General features: G+C 38.6%; 3 protein-coding genes across 12 annotated transcripts; all 3 read left to right on the top strand.

Moving 5' to 3' along the window:
• Positions 1 to 2,342: 2,342 nt before the first annotated feature.
• LOC112567178 lies at positions 2,343 to 7,391 on the top strand. Of its 3 annotated transcripts, none has more exons than XM_025243760.1 (9): positions 2,343 to 2,489; positions 2,778 to 3,303; positions 3,494 to 3,626; positions 3,987 to 4,211; positions 4,496 to 4,611; positions 4,905 to 5,010; positions 5,179 to 5,397; positions 5,560 to 5,672; positions 5,962 to 7,391. In XM_025243760.1, exons 2-9 carry the CDS (start codon positions 2,785 to 2,787, stop codon positions 6,067 to 6,069), a joined length of 1,539 nt encoding a protein of 512 aa, XP_025099545.1. In that variant the 5' UTR covers positions 2,343 to 2,489; positions 2,778 to 2,784; the 3' UTR covers positions 6,070 to 7,391. The 3 variants fall into 3 exon arrangements, with proteins under 3 accessions (XP_025099545.1, XP_025099546.1, XP_025099544.1); XM_025243761.1 differs by having other exon boundaries at positions 2,414 to 2,489; positions 2,782 to 3,303; XM_025243759.1 differs by lacking the exon at positions 2,343 to 2,489 and adding an exon at positions 2,620 to 2,650 and having other exon boundaries at positions 2,782 to 3,303.
• Positions 7,392 to 9,106: 1,715 nt separating this feature from the next.
• LOC112567204 lies at positions 9,107 to 14,389 on the top strand. Of its 3 annotated transcripts, none has more exons than XM_025243808.1 (9): positions 9,107 to 9,264; positions 9,547 to 10,068; positions 10,260 to 10,392; positions 10,760 to 10,984; positions 11,216 to 11,331; positions 11,991 to 12,096; positions 12,293 to 12,511; positions 12,677 to 12,789; positions 13,094 to 14,389. In XM_025243808.1, the coding sequence occupies exons 2-9, from the start codon at positions 9,553 to 9,555 to the stop codon at positions 13,199 to 13,201; spliced, it is 1,536 nt and encodes a 511-aa protein (XP_025099593.1). In that variant the 5' UTR covers positions 9,107 to 9,264; positions 9,547 to 9,552; the 3' UTR covers positions 13,202 to 14,389. The 3 variants fall into 3 exon arrangements, with proteins under 3 accessions (XP_025099593.1, XP_025099594.1, XP_025099591.1); XM_025243809.1 differs by having other exon boundaries at positions 9,118 to 9,269; XM_025243806.1 differs by lacking the exon at positions 9,107 to 9,264 and adding an exon at positions 9,300 to 9,419.
• A 490-nt stretch (positions 14,390 to 14,879) lies between these two features.
• On the top strand, positions 14,880 to 18,680 carry LOC112567337. 6 transcript variants are annotated; one of them, XM_025243998.1, is made up of 9 exons: positions 14,880 to 15,016; positions 15,286 to 15,834; positions 16,036 to 16,168; positions 16,521 to 16,745; positions 17,014 to 17,129; positions 17,426 to 17,531; positions 17,710 to 17,928; positions 18,123 to 18,235; positions 18,525 to 18,680. In XM_025243998.1, exons 2-9 carry the CDS (start codon positions 15,319 to 15,321, stop codon positions 18,630 to 18,632), a joined length of 1,536 nt encoding a protein of 511 aa, XP_025099783.1. In that variant the 5' UTR covers positions 14,880 to 15,016; positions 15,286 to 15,318; the 3' UTR covers positions 18,633 to 18,680. The 6 variants fall into 6 exon arrangements, with proteins under 6 accessions (XP_025099783.1, XP_025099781.1, XP_025099784.1 ...); XM_025243996.1 differs by having other exon boundaries at positions 14,888 to 15,016; positions 15,313 to 15,834; XM_025243999.1 differs by having other exon boundaries at positions 14,893 to 15,011; positions 15,341 to 15,834.
• Positions 18,681 to 20,116: the final 1,436 nt, after the last annotated feature.

A 20,116-nucleotide genomic window follows, 5' to 3' on the forward strand; every position in this document is an offset into this window, starting at 1 on the left:
ACGATTTCAGAGCAATCTGTATGCGCTGGAAGTAAGATAAATAACCATAAAAGCATCTACACAGAAACAACGAGTGATCGTTCCTGAGCAAGCACTGAAGGAGGGACGCTCCCGACAATCGCTCGCCTTCTTTGTCCACCCGGATGACTCCACCCTCATCTCATGTCTGGATGGCTCCTAGCTATATCCGCCCATCACTAGCTATGACTACCTAAAGCAGCGCTTTGAGGCTACCTACTAGGGCCCCAACCATCTGGACTACCCAAAACAGCTAACTACCTCATTCTGTGTTAAGGACCCACCTGTGCCCAATAATCAGAAGCCATCATAAGCTAATATAGTATCAGGTGATGTTGGTTGCATCAGACTGTGATAAAGACGGGGACAAGTGGAGATAGAGAAAAAAAAAACTGCAGAAAGAGATACATAGACACCAATTTCTGGATCTTTGCGGGTTTGGATTGTGATGCCCCTTTCTGTCATACGTCATCATTACCTACTGCCCATGTATCTTGCATGTATCGTGTATTGTGCTCGGCTGTGTGTGCGCTAAATAAATCCTGTCATTATTAAAAGTGCCTTTGCTTAGCGAGACTCTATATTTTAAATAAAATTTTAAAATAACAGGGGTTTGCCTTTGTTACGTCTTTTGCTTTTAGTGGGGGGAAAAAAATGAAAAGTAGAGCAATGAAACTTTATTGCGGCCAGCTTCCAGACACAACAACGACCTCACAATAATGCTGTTCATAATGTCCTGACAGTGACGCAACTCGTTCTCGCGTTGACAATTCGCTAACGCTCGTTTTCGCAAACTATCCGTGCAGTCCTCTGCCCTGACTATTTCTCGGAACTTCTCTTCCTCTACATCCCAGCCAAACTACTCCGGTTGCACTCGCACACACACACCCTCGTTTTTCCTAATGTGAGAGTGAGTAGCCGTTCACTGTCGATATGGAGTTTTCGCCACCTCCACCTTCCCAACCCCTTCGAGCCGAGCATCTTCCTCCACCACTGTTATGCCGGAAATCGTTGCGGTCAGGGTTGCAATCCGGAAGCTGATTTTTGCATCACCGCTGCCATCTTTTCACGATATCAATGACAGTTGTATTTATTGCAGGTTAATAGGTTGAAGTATTGGAACACATTAAACTTCGTGCACCACTAAGTGTTAAATCGCTTCAATTTTCATCCAAACTGAATGAGTTAAGGCCAATTTGTCCCACATATTCGAGAAATATGATGTGAGCGAAATTCCTAAACTTTCACAGAAATGAAATTATTGGACATAAGTATAAACTATATGAAGAAAACACAGTTACATAATATGCCATTCTATCTGCTAATTAACCGTCGCTGAAAAATAAATGAATTTGCGGAATAAATGGTTATCTTGATGCTTCTGATGCTATAAAGCCTGTTCCTCTGCTGTTTTATGTCTGAAGTTTGATGTGTCTTTTTTATCGTAGTTCTGATACTATGTGCATTAATCACCAGTCCGATGGCTTTGGTTTATTGCTGCTTGACATCACAAACGTGTCGTTTGAAACATGCACTCGATATATACTGATTTATATAACATCACTTGCATCATAGGTATACCACAACTACATATCTTCTCGTATATGATGTATCAATGTTAAATAGAGGAAAAAACAAGCATACTCACACACACTTTCAAGTAGGTATACAGTTTTCAAGCTAAGACAAAACATAAGGGATGCCCAATTTTAAATAGAGGGGGAAGGTGAATAAATCCTGAAAGTTTAAAGGTTCTTATATTAATAGAAAGGGCTTATAGTTTGAAATGGGCTAAGTGCCTAAAATTAGAGTTGAAGGGGATGAAATTAGTTTGTTTGTATGTTTGTTTAAGGTACAACTATAAGGTTAGAGACAAACCACTACAGCCTGTTTCTATAATTAACTGCTTCCTTCTGCAAAAGGTAGGGTATGATGAAAGGCTGATGGAAGATTTTGTGCACATTGCAAGGGAAGTGTATTTCTTTTCTATATGTTGCTTCGTTGTAAAATGTTTTAAGTGGTAGTATTTTATGTTTTGTGTATATTTTTCTTCTAGAAGAAAGCTCCCAGTAAAGCGTGTGTCGTGGGGGGGGGGGGGGATCAGTTATAATTGTATTCTGGCTCAACTTTGCTGATGCTGATTTACAACATCAGTCTGGTGTTTCTTTGCTATTCTCCTTTAAATCAGAAAAACAGAAGAAATGTTCTCTTTATTCTCACATCTTTACCATACGCTTCTACACATTTGGATATTTCGGTTGTGTTGTCAGGAAATTCCAGTAGATATTTATAGAATGAGTCAATGAATTTCAGGGTCACTTTGTTTACACAACACCTATCTGGTGAGTAGAGATCTTACCTGATGCATTTTTCAGAAAACTGGGCTTACTAGGGGCTAAAGTTAATCTGAAGAGGTGGATACATTGTGCCTGTGACATTCTGAAAGATCTTTTGACTCCACTCCTCGACGTGTAAGTCTAGTATGCAAACTTAGAACAATGATCGAGTTGAAGTATAAGTTTGTGTTCATCAGTTTGAAGCCATTAGAGCTTGTGATAAGAAGACCACACACAGTATCTAGAGTTTGGTCGTCGCCTAGAGCGCTCAAAGAGGGTTCGTAGTTATGTTCATGGTAATTACGATCTTCCTCGAAGCATATTGTCTGCTGGCGTTTTCTGAACATGTAATTTTCTGGTTTCAAATATCTTCTGTGTGTCCGTGTGAATGTTTCTGTGTAGCTTTATTTTGTGTGTGTGTAGGTAGCATATGATGTCGTCAGAAATCGTCCCAGAGGTGGGCGCACCGGAAGACTGTCTAGCGATGATTTCGCCCGATGACATCGAGACGATCCGAACTCTCTTCCAGCAGCGGCCTGATTTGTGGGAGGATTTCAAGACCCTGACTGAAGTTGTGGACTGTCTGAACGACCACGCAACAGATTACCAGAAAGTATACGATTTGTTAAAGAGAATCTACCTCAGCACCAGTGTAAATTCAGAGAAAGGAATAGAAGCGTTCTCTCTCTTTGCCGCCTGCTTACAGTTTGCAGAGAAAGGTGTGAAGTTTATGAGGCAGACGATGATAAAGAAAGGGCTGACGTACATCACAAAGTTCACTTTTCAGCACCCAGATATCGAAAGTTTATGTTTATTTTTATTAAGAAGCATGTTTCTTGATTGTTCATGCTCTAGCAAGGAGTTTGCCACACAACTTGCAAAGACAGGTGTGCTCCAGGACTTCATGGAAGATCTGAAGCACATGAAGAATCAGTCAGCTGAGCGTTTGGTGAGTGAAATTTGCCCAGTGTTGGTCGGATTCACGTGCCTGTCTGTTTGCGTGTCCTCCTTTGTGTCTTCACGTCAATGAGAATAGTGCTTTGACATGTACAATACAGTAGATTCGATGAAAAGCACTCTTATCGTTTTGATTTTTGTTAATTACAAACATACATATTTTTATGTTTTGTAAAACGCAGAAGAAAGGTGAAGCTTTCAAACCGGCCATAGGTATCATAATCAACTGCTGTCGAACCTTTGATGGAGTAGACATAGTTAGGGCAATGAATATAAAGGAGGACCTTAAACCTTTTCTTTCCAAAGATGATCATGGTAAGTGACAAAATGAGATTTTGACGTTTTTTATACTGTAGAGGATTTTATTAAGAAGTGACTTTGAAAATTGTGCTACAGAATAAAGCACAATAATTCTAATCATCTCGTTATCTGTAGACTCCATATCTGAGGTTCTGCGTGGGAGTGAGTGGGAGTGGGTGAATGGGTATTGATAATCGGGAAAATCAAATATAGTATAAATATAGTATAATTTGGTTTTGGATGTTATTGTAGGCTGCGGCATTTGGCATCTCGCATGAACTGGTTTCTTTCAACATCCAAACAAGATTGCGGAAAGCATTAAAAGTTCTTTTAATAATAAAAATGGATTCTCTTGTTACTGATTTTTTTTATTAGATATTCAAGCACTTGCGTTCTGCACCCTTAGTTTCCTCGTTGAAGACGATGAACTGGACCTGATGAAAGTCAACAAATTGCTGCTGAAATATTGTTTCCAGTGTATATACGGGGCTGCAGACTCAAAAAGTGAAGGCTATAATGGATGGTTGATGGAAGAAGTTCTATCCCTCTTATCAAGACTCGCCAGGAATGATTACAACAAGTGTTTGATTTTACGAACTGGTAAAGTCGATGCTATTTGTGAAGTTGTGATTTGGGAAAGTTTATGAAATAATCTCATCATACTGCTCATATCTTATCAGTTTGAATTGACATTTTGTTATATCTTTGTGATACATTCACGTACGTGTGTGTGTGTGCACGAAAACATCAACAAAACATTTAAAGGTAAATTTATGGTTTGAACAGTACTAAATTCATTACACTGTGTATTTCAAGGTAAAACTATTACACGCTTACACTTGTTTGCCAACAGTCTGAAGTATGCAGATGTACTGTTGTATCAGGTGGGTTAAAAATGCTGGGCATGGTTCTTGAAAGGAGGACGGAGGTGGAGCAAGCGAATGCAATCAAGCTTCTGACTCAGCTTGCAGTGGAAACAGAAGGCAAACTGCTGATGCAGGTATAATTTATTTGCCTCTCGTGTTGACCACTGTTTTTTGATCTAGCTTTCTTATTTCTTATATCTTCAGTATCTTTATAATTCGATACTTACTTCGACCATCAGCACCAGCAACAGAAACAGCATTAGTATAGCCAGCAGAAACAGGGTCATCTCTCTGGCTGGCGTATAATACCTTCCAATTACTATATATAAACGATAATGAAGTATGCATGAGTTCCTGAATACATAGCTAAATCTCTACATGGGTGTATTATATCATGTAATTATATAGATATATGTTCTTTTGATAGGCAGATACCAGTCTTTTGACGACTGTTTCAAAACTAGAATCGGATGAGAACAGACCATTCCGTGAACAAGCTGCTGACCTTCTAAGGACAATCCACGAAACAAACAGTAAATATTTTTTCCCCCGTACTAAGTTAGCTACTAAATCCATGGACAAAAAAAATAACGGGTTTGCTTTTGTCAGACGTGGCTGACCTGGTTGCGCGCACTATTTCAGTTAATGTGACCTTACTTGCCTTTAATTTTTAATTTGTGTGTGTGTGTGTGCTGTTAAAGCGACACCTGTCCAGCAAGAAATACTAACACTTCTAAAGGACCGAGTGAACGCGCTGGCCATCCTTGACACCAGTGAGGTCGGCTTTGTGCTCTGTCAGCTTCAGGTCCTCGCCACTGGAGGTCGCCACAGCCACAAGGATTTCTCCGCCATTCAGCTTCTAGAAGTCTTGTCACTCTTCGTCAAAAGAGACAAACAGAAACAACAGATGGCAACTCAAGGTTTCTGCTAGGAATATTTCTTGTATAATCAGTAACAGCATATTTCTCGCTTAAAATGAAGATCCAAAAGCACATATCATATTTGCACACTTGTGATTCAAAACCCTTGTGAGCACTCAAATACATGTTGCATATATGATGCGCTCATCTTTATCGTAATAGGACTGGATACACTGTGCTGCTACCTGAGGAAAGGTGAGGATGCAGAGAAAAGATTGGTGCTTGGTATCGTCCTGGATATTGTGTCCGACACGGAGGCTCTCAGATTGGTAAAGGTCAGCACTTGTATATTCCTCAAAATTGTCATAATTTAAGACGTTGTGTTTTGTTGATATATATCTTTGTCATGATCACTATGTGGTTTGTCCATGCCAAAACAGCTAATAGTTTGACACCACATACCTCAATCAACACTGAACAAACATTTTACTCTACCATTAAAGTTTCTCTTTGGTACATTTGTATATCTTTATCTTGCTCAATATACAAATAAGAATGTGTGCACATGTATGTAGAGATAATTTTTGTACTTTATTACAATTGTTTCTTACTGTTATTTCACAGAATCACTCAGGTTTTGTTGCATTGCTGGATGGACTGCGAGCTTCTGAAAATGAAGAGCTTTCTCAAAAGGCTAATCTCATCTTGTGTGCTATTGACCAGAAAATCTAGAAACTTGTCGTGTCTGAAGTATAATACTCAGTGGTATTTGTAAGTTAGTGCACAATATTAATGTCAAAGACAGTTACATTTGGTGCACGCAGCAACCACTGAACAACTGTTCTCCTTTTCAGTCTATATAACATAGAAACATTGTTCTCTTCAAATTTCGGATTAATAAGCATTCTTAGTTTTAAGAATTGTTTTATACAGTTACTTATATGGTTGTCGTTTTACTATTATATAAGGCTTTTCTAATTTAACCACAGTAACCTGCACTCGCTAATGCATTCTTTCTTCATCTGTGACTGTGATAATGCAGGTGATAAGATTTACGAAGTGAATAATTTTAATTATTTTTGGTTAATCTCAATTTCATGTTAAAACTTTTATTTATTCTGTTTAAAATGTATTCACTAAACTGTTCTCCACTATACATTTCAAAATCTGTGTAAAGCAGATGAAGACTCAATATTTAATAAATTACGTATTATTGTTAACTTCCCTGTATTTCTTCTTATTTCACGCATATTTATTTACAATATAGCTTAATATAGTACATCAAATAGGTTAAATGTGTAAAATATCATGTTGAGAGGTCTGTTTCGTAAAGTATTTTGTTGTATTGGAAAATCTCCAAACACGTTTGTAATATCACACAGAGAGTTTCTCGTCGACCAAAAAGTCATGATGTCTTTCTGTTCGTCAATTTTTAGCTCAATGCTTTTCCCTCCACGAGCCCTCGCACTGTATATATATATAACGATTTCAGAGCAATCTGTATGCGCTGGAAGTAAGATAAATAACCATAAAAGCATCTACACAGAAACAACGAGTGATCGTTCCTGAGCAAGCACTGAAGGAGGGACGCTCCCGACAATCGCTCGCCTTCTTTGTCCACCCGGATGACTCCACCCTCATCTCATGTCTGGATGGCTCCTCGCTATATCCGCCCATCACTAGCTATGACTACCTAAAGCAGCGCTTTGAGGCTACCTACTAGGGCCCCAACCATCTGGACTACCCAAAACAGCTAACTACCTCATTCTGTGTTAAGGACCCACCTGTGCCCAATAATCAGAAGCCATCATAAGCTAATATAGTATCAGGTGATGCTGGTTGCATCAGACTGTGATAAAGACGGGGACAAGTGGAGATAGAGAAAAAAACTGCAGAAAGAGATACATAGACACCAATTTCTGGATCTTTGCGGGTTTGGATTGTGATGCCCCTTTCTGTCATACGTCATCATTACCTACTGCCCATGTATCTTGCATGTATCGTGTATTGTGCTCGGCTGTGTGTGCGCTAAATAAATCCTGTCATTATTAAAAGTGCCTTTGCTTAGTGAGACTCTATATTTTAAATAAAATTTTAAAATAACAGGGGTTTGCCTTTGTTACGTCTTTTGCTTTTAGTGGGGGAAAAAAAATGAAAAGTAGAGCAATGAAACTTTATTGCGGCCAGCTTTGAGACACAACAACGACCTCACAATAATGCTGTTCATAATGTCCTGACAGTGACGCAACTCGTTCTCGCCTTGACAATTCGCTAACGCTCGTTTTTGCAAACTGTCCGTGCAGTCCTCTGCCCTGACTATTTCTCGGAACTTCTCTTCCTCTACATCTCAGCCAAACTACTCCGGTTGCACTCACACACACACACCCTCGTTTTTCCTAATGTGAGAGTGAGAAGCCGTTCACTGTCAATATGGAGTTTTCGCCACCTCCACCTTCCCAAACCCTTCGAACCGAGCATCTTCCTCCACCACTGTTATGCCGGAAATCGTTGCGGTCAGGGTTGCAATCCGGAAGCTGATTTCTGTATCACAGCTGCCATCTTTTCACGATATCAATGACAGTTGTATTTATTGCAGGTTAATAGGTTCAAGTATTGGAACACATTAAACTTCGTGCACCACTAAGTGTTAAATCGCTTTAATTTTCATCCAAACTGAATGAGTTAAAGCCAATTTGTCCCACATATTCTTCGAGAAATATGATGTGAGCGAAATTCCTAAACTTTCGCAGAAAGGAAATTATTGGACATAAGTATAAACTATATGAAGAAAACACAGTTACATAATATGCCATTCTATCTCCTAATTAACCGTCACTGAAAAATAAAATGAATTTGCGGAATAAATGGTCATCCTGATGCTTCTGATGGTTTTGATCTATTGCTGCTTGACATCACAAACGTGTCGTTTGAAACAGGCACTCGATATCTACTAAGTTATATAACATCACTTACTTTATAGGTATACCACAACTTCATATCTTCTAGTATATTATCAATATTAAATAGAGGAAAAAACAAGCATACCCACTCGCACACACTTTCAAGTAGGTTTACAGTTTCCAAGCTTTGAGGAGACAAGGAATACACAATTTTAAATGCAGGGTCAAGGTGAATAAATCCTGAACGCTTTAAAGGTTCTTGTATTGATAGAAGGTGCATATAGTTTGAAATGTGCTAAGTGCCTAAAATAACGGTTGAAGGAGATAGAATTTTGTTTGTTTGTTTGTTTGTTTGTTTGTTTGTTTGTTTGTTTGTTTGTTTGTTTGTTTGTTTGTTTAAGCTACAGCTATACGGTTAGGGACAAACCACTACAACCTCTGTTTCTATAATTAACTGCTTACTTCTGCATAGGGTAGGGGATGATGAAAGGCTGATGGAAGATTTTGGTTACATTGCTAGGGAAGTGTATTTCTTGTGTATATCTTGCTTCTTTGTAAAATGTTTTACGTGGTAGTATTTAATGTTTTGTGTATATATTTATACCAAAAAAACTCCCAATAAAGCGTGTGTGCAGAGCGCTGGGGAAATTAGCTATAAGTGTATTGTGTCACAATTCTGGCGCAACTTTGCTGGTACTGATTTACAGCATCAGTTTCTTTGCTATTCTCCTTTAAATTCAGAAAAACAGAAGAAATGTATATTCTCATTCTTTACCATACGCTTCTACACATTTGGATATTTCTCCTCTCTGGGTTGTGTTGTCAGGAAATTCCAGTAGATATTTATAGAACGAGTCAATGAATGTCAGAGTCACTTTGTTTACACAACACCTATCTGGTGATTTGATATCTTACCTGCTGCATTTTTCAGAAAACTGGGCGTAGTAGGGACTAAAGCCAATTTGAAGTGGTGGATACATTGTACGTGTGACATTCTGAAAGATCATTTGACTCCACTCCTCGACATGTAAGGTACCACATAGTATACAGGATTAGAACAATGATCGAGTTTGTATTCATCAGTTTGAAGCCATTAGAGCCTGTGATACGAAGACCAGACACAATATTTTGAGTTTGGTCGTCGCTTAGAGCGCTCGAAGAGGGTTCATAGTTATATTCATGGTAATTACGATCTTCCTCGAAGCATATTGTCTGCTGGCGTTTTCTGAAAATGTAATTTTCTGGTTTCAAATATCTTCTGTGTCCATGTGAATGTTTCTGTGTAGCTTTATTTTGTGTGTGTGTGTAGCATACGATGTCGTCAGAAATCCTCCCAGAGGTGGGCGCACCGGAAGACTGTCTAGCGATGATTTCGCCAGATGACATCGAGACGATCCGAACTCTCTTCCAGCAGCGGCCTGATTTGTGGGATGATTTCAAGACCCTGACTGAAGTTGTGGACTGTCTGAACGAACACGTGACAGATTACCAGAAAGTACACGGTTTGTTAAATAGAATCTTTGGCAGCACCAGTGTAAATTTAAACAAAGGGATAGAAGAGTTCTCTCGCTTTGCCGCCGCCGTACAGTTTGCAGAGAAAGGTGTGGAGTTTATGAGGCAGACGATGACAAAGAAAGGGCTAACGTACATCACACAGTTCACTTTCCCGCACCCGGATGTCGAAAGAAGTTGTTTATATATGTTAAGATTCATGTTTCATAATTACTCATGCTATAGCAAGGAGTTTGCCACAAGACTTGCAAAGACAGGTGTGCTGCAGGACTTGATGGAAGATCTGAAGCACATGAAGGATCAGTCAGCTGAGCGTTTGGTGAGTGAAATTTGCCCCATTTAACATGCCGATCTGTATTCTTTTATCTTCTTTTGTGCTTTCGGGTGAATGTGAACAGTGCTTTGACGTGTACAACGACGATTTGACGAAGAGCGCTTTTGAAGTTTTTAATGTTTTTTTTTTAAAATTACATGTATGCATAAATTTGTTTACGTTTTGTAATAACACAGGAGAAAGGTGAAGCTTTCAAATCGGTCATAGCTATCGTACTCAACTGCTGTCGAACCTCTGATGGTCTGGCCATCGTTATGGCAATGAATATAAAGGAAGAACTCAAACCTTTTCTTTCCAAAGATGATCTTGGTAAGTAACAAAATGAGATTTTCACATCTTTTTTGTAGATTCCAATAATATTTCAATAAGGAGTGACGAAACATTTTTCTACAAACAGAATAAAGCAAGGTAATTCTAATCATCTCATTTTCTCTAGGGTTATATTTAATTTTCCACATGTGAGTATAAGTAAGCAGGAAAATATAAAAATCTAATATACTTTGTGTCTTGGTGGTTGGCTACAACGATAAAATTGCAGTTAGAGTGATATCGTGGTGGTGGTGGTGGTGGGTGGGTGGGTGGTGGGGGTGGTGGTGGTGGTGGTTACGGAAAGTGTTAACAGCATCTTTTTTATATTCTTAGAATGTATTTTCTGGTTACTGAATTTTTTTATTAGATATTCAAACACTCGCACTCTGCACCCTCAGTTTCCTCGTTGAGGACCATGAACTAGACCTGCTGAAAGTCGACAAATCTCTGATGCAATATTGTGTCCAGTGTATCTACGGGGCTGCAGACTCAAAAAGAAAAAGTCATAATGGATGGTTGATGGAAGAACTCCTAGCCCTCTTATCGAGACTCGTCAGGAATGATTCAAACAAGCGTCTGATTTTACGAACTGGTAAAACCGATGTTACTTGTAAAGTTGTAGTTTTGGAAAGTTTATTGAATAGTCTCATCATGCTGTTCATGTTCACGTGTGTGTGTGCGCGCCAATAAAACATTTAAAGCACCAACTAAATTGATGTTTTAAACAACGCTAAAACTCTGACACAATGTATTTTAAGGCAAAGCTATTACATTCTTACCCTTGTGTGCCAACAGCTTGCATGCTGCTTTGCTGTCTTATCAGGTGGGTTGAAAATGCTGGGCATGGTGCTTGAAACAAGGACGGAAGTGGAGCAAGCGAATGCGATTAAGCTTCTTAATAAGCTTGCAGTAGAAACAGAAGGCAAACTAATGATGCAGGTTGGTCACTTTATGCTGATCTTGCTATTTGTTTCTTATATCTTCAGTATCTTTAGAATTCAGTACTTTACCAGCAGCAGCAGCAACAGCAGCAGCATCAGTATAATCAACAACAGCATTATTATTGACATCACACCTGTTTGGTTGGTGTGGCAATATTGACACTTCTAACGACTTTATATATATATACATGTACAGACATGTACACTTTGATGAAATGTAAATGAGTTAATGAAGATATATATACATATCGCGTTTTCCCGAAAATAAGACCTAGCTGGACAAAAAGTTCTAGAATGATTTTTCAGGATGTTCGTGATATAAGCCTTAGTTAAGATCCTCAGCCAGAAGAACGGAATTTGTTCGTCCGTTGAAGTATATGATGGATCCATTGAATCGTAAAGTAATGATATTGAAAGATGAATAAATAACGTTGTGAGTTATGGCGATATTCCACAATAAAATGACATGGTTGTATTAGAATGAATGTAGATTTCTGCACTTAAATAAATGTTGATTTTTATGCATGAAAAATAGGACATTCTCTTAAAATAAGCCATAATGCCTCTTTTGAATCAACAACTGATATAAAATCAGGTCTTATTTTCGGGAAAACCCGGTACACTGATGTACATGTATTATATTGATGCTTTTGACAGGCAGATGCCAGTCTTTTGACGACTCTTTCAAAACTAGAATCGGATGAGAACAAACCATTTCGCGAACAGGCAGCTGACCTTCTAAAGACAATCCACAAAATAAGCGGTAAATTATGTCTTCTCATATGAGTCTGTATTAAATAAGTCTACCTCTAAATACATGGACAAACAAATAATTTTGAAATAAAGAAGGGTTTGCTTTTGTAATATGTTATACCCGATTGCGCGAACTATATCAAATAAGTTAAATACTTTGAACTTACTTGCCTTTAATTTTTCATTTATTCTGTGGGCTGTTGAAGTTACACCAGGCCAGCAAGAAATACTAACACTTCTAAAGGACCGAGTGAACGCGCTGGCCATCCTTGACACCAGTGAGGTCGGCTTTGTGCTCTGTCAGCTTCAGATCCTCGCCACTGGAGGTCGCCACAGTCACGGGGATTTCTCCGCCATTCAGCTTCTAGAAGTCTTGTCACTCTTCGTCAAGGGAAACAAACAGGGCCAGCAGATAACAGCTCAAGGTTGTTGCTAGGAGTGTTTCTAAGCGTATTTCTATCTGAAAATGGTCATCCAAAAGCACCTACCACCTATCACTCTTACGCTCGCACAAGCAAACACACTTGTTATACACTCATGAGCGCCCATATGCATGTTGCATGGTGATGCGCTTATCTTTATCATAATAGGACTGGATACGCTGTGCTGCTACCTGAGGAAAGGTGAGGATGCAGAGAAAAGACTGGTGCTTGGTATCGTCCTGGATGTGGTGTCCGACACAGAGGCTCTCAGATTTGTAAAGGTCAGCACTTGTTTATTCCTCAAAATTGTCATAATTTAAGACGTAATGTTATGTTGATATATATATTTGTCATGATCACTATGTGGTTTGTCCATGCCAAAACAGCTAATAGTTTGACACCACATACCTCAATCAACCATGAATAAAAAGTTTACTCTACCATTAAAGTTTCTTGTTGGTGCATTTGTATATCTTTGTCTTGCTATGCATATATCAATATACACATGAGAGTGTGTGCACATATATGTAGAGATCTATACATTTTTGTCTTTATTACAATTTTTTTCTTACTGTTCTTTCACAGAATCACTCAGGTTTTGTTTCATTGCTGGATGGACTCCGAGCTTCGGAAAATGAAGAGCTTTCTCAAAAGGCTAATCTCATCTTATGTGCTATTGACCAGAAAATCTAGAAACTTGTCGTGTCTGAAGTATAATACTCAGTGATATTTGTAAGTTAGTGCACAATATTAATGTCAAAGACAGTTACATTTGGTGCACGCAGCAAACCACCGAACAACTATTCTCTTTTTCAGTTTACAGAACATAGAAATATTGTTCTCTTCATATTGCGGGTTAATATGCATTCTTAGTTTTAAGAATTGTTTTATGCAATTACTTATATGGTTGTTGTTTTACTGTATAATAGATATGGCTTTTCTAATTTAACCACAGTAACCTGCACTCGCTGATGCGCTCTTTCTTCTGTGACTGTGATAATGCGCGTGATAAAATTTACGAAGCAAATAATTTTAATTATTTGTGGTTACTCTCTATTTCATATAAAAACTTTTATTTATTCTGTTTAAAATGTATTCATAAAACTTTTCTTCATTACATATTTTAAAATCTGTGTAAACAGGTAAAGACTCAATATTTTGCTGTGTTTGCAGTGCCTCTTGTAATGATCTACCCTTTTTTCTACATTTTTCATCGGCATTTGGTTTGACTGTTTACCTACCAATGGCTTTTTATTTATTCCTCTGCTTATATCAGCTCTCTCTCATCGACGTTAGACCTCTCTGGCTTTCTTCATTTTTACAAGTTGTCCCTGGGATAGACATTACATCAGTACAAAACAGTCATGAGTTTCGACATTGTACTGCAATTTCTCCTTTGTGATCACACAATTTTTTGTCAGCATGTTTGATTATTGAGCAAAACATATGTACAGTCGTTGAATGATAGTTTTCCTTGTTCGATAACATTTCATCTTAAAAGAGTAGAAAGAGAGACGCCTTAAGAGTGTTTTCAATACAGACTTACGAGCATTTGTCTTTCTTGGGCTTCACGGGAGGCCAGTAGTTCGCCACGCGCCGGCGGCTGAGCTCTAGTCAGCAAACAGTGGAGCGTGGCAAACTTCAGAGGCCATGTTTACAGAGCGGAATGCGAGCAGTCTGGGTTAGAGTGACGTGTTAATGGTTTCCTGCGCCGACGTGCCCTCTAGTGGCGGCCGTGGATTGAGGGACCTGCGTTGTCACACTTTGATTCTGATAAGGCTAGTTGTGAAGCTTAATTTTTTTAATTCCTACTTTCTGTACTATGGTGTTATCATTTTTTGTTTTTAATGTTCAGATTTTTTTTTTTTTTTGGGGGGGGGTGAAGTTTTTTATTTTTCTGGAGAACTTTTCTTTGCTTGTTTTTATGGTTTTACTTTTGCTTGAAATAAACAAAATAAACAAATATTAAGAATCTACTCGTGTGCCTGTGTGTGTCTGGATTATTCTCTGGATGATGGGGGGGGCTCCATCTTTTGGATGGGGGGGGGGTCTCCATCTTTTGTTCAAATTTTTATATAAGCAACAAACTCAGTCATATAATCAATGACAAACTATCGCTTATTTATGCCCTCACTTCAGCACTGTCATTCAATCAATCCCTATAAATATTCACATGGCGCTGCTCACTTACAATCCTCATTGACTAGTGAGATTCCGCCTTCTTGACCATTCGTCCTTCTGTTTATTCTCACATCTTTACCATACGCTTCTACACATTTGGATATTTGGGTTGTGTTGTCAGGAAATTCCAGTAGACATTTATAGAATGAGTCAATGAATGTCAGGGTCACTTTGTTTACACAACACCTGTCTGGTGCCTAGAGATCTTACCTGGTGCATTTTTCAGAAAACTAGGCGTAGTAGGGACTAAAGTTAATTTGAAGTGGTGGATACATTGTGCGTGTGACATTCTGAAAGATCATTTGACTCCACTCCTCGACATGTAAGGTACCACATAGTATACAGGATTAGAACATTGATCGAGTTGAAGTTTAAGTTTGTATTTATAAGTATGAAGCCATTAGAACCTGTGATAAGAAGACCAGACACAGTATCGAGAGTTTGGTCGTCGCCTACAGCGCTCGAAGAGGGTTCGTAGTTATGTTCATGGTAATTACGATCTTCCTCGAAGCATATTGTGTTGTATCGTTTTCTGAAAATGTAATTTTCTGGTTTCAAAATATCTTCTGTGTGTCTATGTGAATGTTTCTGTGTAGTTTTATTGTGTGTGTGTGTGTGTGTAGCATACGATGTCGTCAGAAATCGTTCCAGAGGTGGGCGCACCGGAAGACTGTCTATCGATGATTTCGCCCGATGACATCGAGACGATCCGAACTCTCTTCCAGCAGCGGCCTGATTTGTGGGATGATTTCAAGACCCTGACTGAAGTTGTGGACTGTCTGAATAACCACGTGACAGATTACCAGAAAGTACACGGTTTGTTAAAGAGAATCTATGGCAGCACCATTGTAAATTCAGAGAAAGGGAGGGAAGCGTTCTCTCACTTTGCCGCCGCCTTACAGTTTGCTGAGAAAAGTGTGGAGTTTATGAGGCAGACGATGATAAAGAAAGGGCTGACGTACATCACACAGTTCACTTTACCGCACCCAGATGTCGAGAGTTTATGCTTATTTTTATTAAGAAGCATATTTCTTAATTGTTCATGCTCTAGCAAGGAGTTTGCCACACAACTTGCAAAGACAGGTGTGCTGCAGGACTTGATGGAAGATCTGAAGCACATGAAGAATCAGTCAGCTGAGCGTTTGGTGAGTGAATTTTGCCCAGTCTGTGTGTTGGTCGGACACTATGTCAGACATGCCTATCTGTTTGTGTGTCCTCCTTCGTGTCTTCACGTCAATGAAAATAGTGCTTTGACAAGTACAATATAGATTCGATGAAAAGCACTTTGATAGTTTTGATTTTTGTTAATTACAAACATGCATATTTTTATGTTTTGTACAACGCAGAAGAAAGGTGAAGCTTTCAAACCGGCCATAGGTATCATAATCAACTGCTGTCGAACCTTTGATGGAGTAGCCATAGTTAGGGCAATGAATGTAAAGGACGACCTCAAACCTTTTCTTTCCAAAGATGATCATGGTAAGTGACAAAATGAGATTTTGACGTGTTTTTTTTTTTATACTGTAGAGGATTTTATTAAGAAGTGACTTTGAAAATTGTGCTACAGAATAAAGCACAATAATTCTAATCGTCTCATTGTCTGTAGACTCCATATCTGAGGTTCTGCGTGTGAGTGAATGGGTATTAATAATCGGGAAAATCAAATAAATATAGTAAAGTATAATTTGGTTTTGGATGTTTTTTGTAGGCTGCGGCATTTGGCATCTCGCATGAACTGGTTTCTTTCAACATCCAAACAAGATTGCGGAAAGCATTAAAAGTTCTTTTAATAATAAAAATGGATTCTCTTGTTACTGATTTTTTTTCTTAGATATTCAAGCACTTGCGTTCTGCACCCTTAGTTTCCTCGTTGAAGACGATGAACTGGACCTGCTTAAAGTCAACAAATTGCTGCTGCAATATTGTTTCCAGTGTATATACGGGGCTGCAGACTCAAAAAGTGACGGCTATAATGGATGGTTGATGGAAGAAGTTCTATCCCTCTTATCAAGACTCGCCAGGAATGATTACAACAAGCGTTTGATTTTACGAACTGGTAAAGTCGATGCTATTTGTGAAGTTGTGATTTGGGAAAGTTTATGAACTAATCTCATCATACTGCTCATATCTTATCAGTTCGGATTGATATTTTGTTATATGTTTGTGATACATTCAAGTACATGGGTGTGTGTGCATAAACATGAACAAAACATTTAAAGGTAAATTTATGGTTTGAACAGTACTAAATTCTTTACACTGTGTATTTCAAGGTGAAACTATTACACGCCAACGGTCTAAAGCATGCAGATGTACTGTTGTATCAGGTGGGTTAAAAATGCTGGGCATGGTTCTTGAAAGTAGGACGGAGGTGGAGCAAGCGAATGCAATCAAGCTTCTGACTCAGCTTGCAGTGGAAGCAGAAGGCAAACTGCTGATGCAGGTATAAGTTCATTTGCCTCTCGTGTTGACCACTCTTTTTTGATCTAGCTTTTTTGTTTCTTATATCTTCAGTAGCTTTATAATTCGATACTTTCTTCGACCATCAGCAGCAGCAACAGAAACAGCATCAGTATAACCAGCAGAAACAGGGTCACCTCGCTGGCTGACGTATTATACCTTCCAATTACTATATAAATAAACGATAATGAAGTATGCATGAGTTCCTGAATACATAGCTATATCTCTACATGAGTGTATTATATCATGTAATTATATAGATATATGTTCTTTTGATAGGCAGATACCAGTCTTTTGATGACTGTTTCAAAACTAGAATCGGATGAGAACAGACCATTCCGTGAACAAGCTGCTGACCTTCTAAGGACAATCCACGAAATAAACAGTAAATATTTTTTCCCCGTACTGACTAAGTAAGCTACTAAATCCACGGACAAAAAAATAATTCTATGATACAGACAGGTTTGCTTTTGTCAGACGTGGCTGACCTGGTTGCGTGCACTATTTCAGTTAATGTGACCTTACTTGCCTTTAATTTTTAATTTTTGTGTGTGCTGTTAAAGCGACACCCGTCCAGCAAGAAATACTAACACTTCTAAAGGACCGAGTGAACGCGCTGGCCATCCTTGACACCAGTGAGGTCGGCTTTGTGCTCTGTCAGCTTCAGGTCCTCGCCACTGGAGGTCGCCACAACCACAAGGAATACTCCGCCATTCAGCTTCTAGAAGTCTTGTCACTCTTCGTCAAAAGAGACAAACAAAAACAACAGATGACAACTCAAGGTTTCTGCTAGGAATATTTCTTGTATAATCAGTAACAGCTTATTTCTAGCTTAAAATGAAGATCCAAAAGCACATATCATATTTGCACATGATCACTCCTACGAAAGCACAAACAAGCACACTTGTGATTCAAAACCCTTGTGAGCACTCATATACATGTTGCATATATGATGCGCTCATCTTTATCGTAATAGGACTGGACACACTGTGCTGCTACCTGGGGAAAGGTGAGGATGCAGAGAAAAGATTGGTGCTTGGTATCGTCCTGGATATTGTGTCCGACACGGAGGCTCTCAGATTGGTAAAGGTCAGCACTTGTATATTCCTCAAAATTGTCATAATTTAAGACGTTGTGTTTTGTTGATATATATCTTTGTCATGATCACTATGTGGTTTGTCCATGCCAAAACAGCTAATAGTTTGACACCACATACCTCAATCAACACTGAACAAACATTTTACTCTACCATTAAAGTTTCTCTTTGGTACATTTGTATATCTTTATCTTGCTCAATATACAAATAAGAATGTGTGCACATGTATGTAGAGATAATTTTTGTACTTTATTACAATTGTTTCTTACTGTTATTTCACAGAATCACTCAGGTTTTGTTGCATTGCTGGATGGACTGCGAGCTTCTGAAAATGAAGAGCTTTCTCAAAAGGCTAATCTCATCTTGTGTGCTATTGACCAGAAAATCTAGAAACTTGTCGTGTCTGAAGTATAATACTCAGTGGTATTTGTAAGTTAGTGCACAAATATTAATGTCAAAGACAGTTACCTTTGGTGCACGCAGCAACACTGAACAACTGTTCTCCTTTTCAGTCTATATAACATAGAAACATTGTTCTCTTCAAATTTCGGATTAATAAGCATTCTTAGTTTAAGAATTGTTTTATACAGTTACTTATATGGTTGTCGTTTTACTATTATATAAGGCTTTTCTAATTTAACCACAGTAACCTGCACTCGCTAATGCATTCTTTCTTCATCTGTGACTGTGATAATGCAGGTGATAAGATTTACGAAGTGAATAATTTTAATTATTTTTGGTTAATCTCAATTTCATGTTAAAACTTTTATTTGTTCTGTTTAAAATGTATTCACTAAACTGTTCTCCACTATACATTTCAAAATCTGTGTAAAGCAGATGAAGACTCAATATTTAATAAATTACGTATTATTGTTAACTTCCCTGTATTTCTTCTTATTTCACGCATATTTATTTACAATATAGCTTAATATAGTACATCAAATAGGTTAAATGTGTAAAATATCATGTTGAGAGGTCTGTTTCATTAAGTATTTTGTTGTATTGGAAAATCTCCAAACACGTTTGTAATATCACACAGAGAGTTTCTCGTCGACCAAAAAGTCATGATGTCTTCTGTTCGTCAATTTTTAGCTCAATGCTTTTCCCCTCCACGAGCCCTCGCACTGTATATATATATAACGATTTCAGAGCAATCTGTATGCGCTGGAAGTAAGATAAATAACCATAAAAGCATCTACACAGAAACAACGAGTGATCGTTCCTGAGCAAGCACTGAAGGAGGGACGCTCCCGACAATCGCTCGCCTTCTTTGTCCACCCGGATGACTCCACCCTCATCTCATGTCTGGATGGCTCCTCGCTATATCCGCCCATCACTAGCTATGGCTACCTAAAGCAGCGCTTTGAGGCTACCTACTAGGGCCCCAACCATCTGGACTACCCAAAACAGCTAACTACCTCATTCTGTGTTAAGGACCCACCTGTGCCCAATAATCAGAAGCCATCAGAAGCTAATATAGTATCAGGTGATGTTGGTTGCATCAGACTGTGATAAAGACGGGTACAACTGGAGAGAGAGAAAAAAACTGCAGAAAGAGATACATAGACACCAATTTCTGGATCTTTGCGGGTTTGGATTGTGATGCCCCTTTCTGTCATACGTCATCATTACCTACTGCCCATGTATCTTGCATGTATCGTGTATTGTGCTCGGCTGTGTGTGCGCTAAATAAATCCTGTCATTATTAAAAGTGCCTTTGCTTAGTGAGACTCTATATTTTAAATAAAATTTTAAAATAACAGGGGTTCGCCTTTGTTACGTCTTTTGCTTTTAGTAGAACAAAAATGAAAAGTAGAGCAATGAAACTTTATTGCGGCCAGCTTCCAGACACAACAACGACCTCACAATAATGC

The sequence above is a fragment of the Pomacea canaliculata genome, linkage group LG6 (assembly GCF_003073045.1).
Source record: "Pomacea canaliculata isolate SZHN2017 linkage group LG6, ASM307304v1, whole genome shotgun sequence".
Taxonomy (NCBI): domain Eukaryota; kingdom Metazoa; phylum Mollusca; class Gastropoda; order Architaenioglossa; family Ampullariidae; genus Pomacea; species Pomacea canaliculata.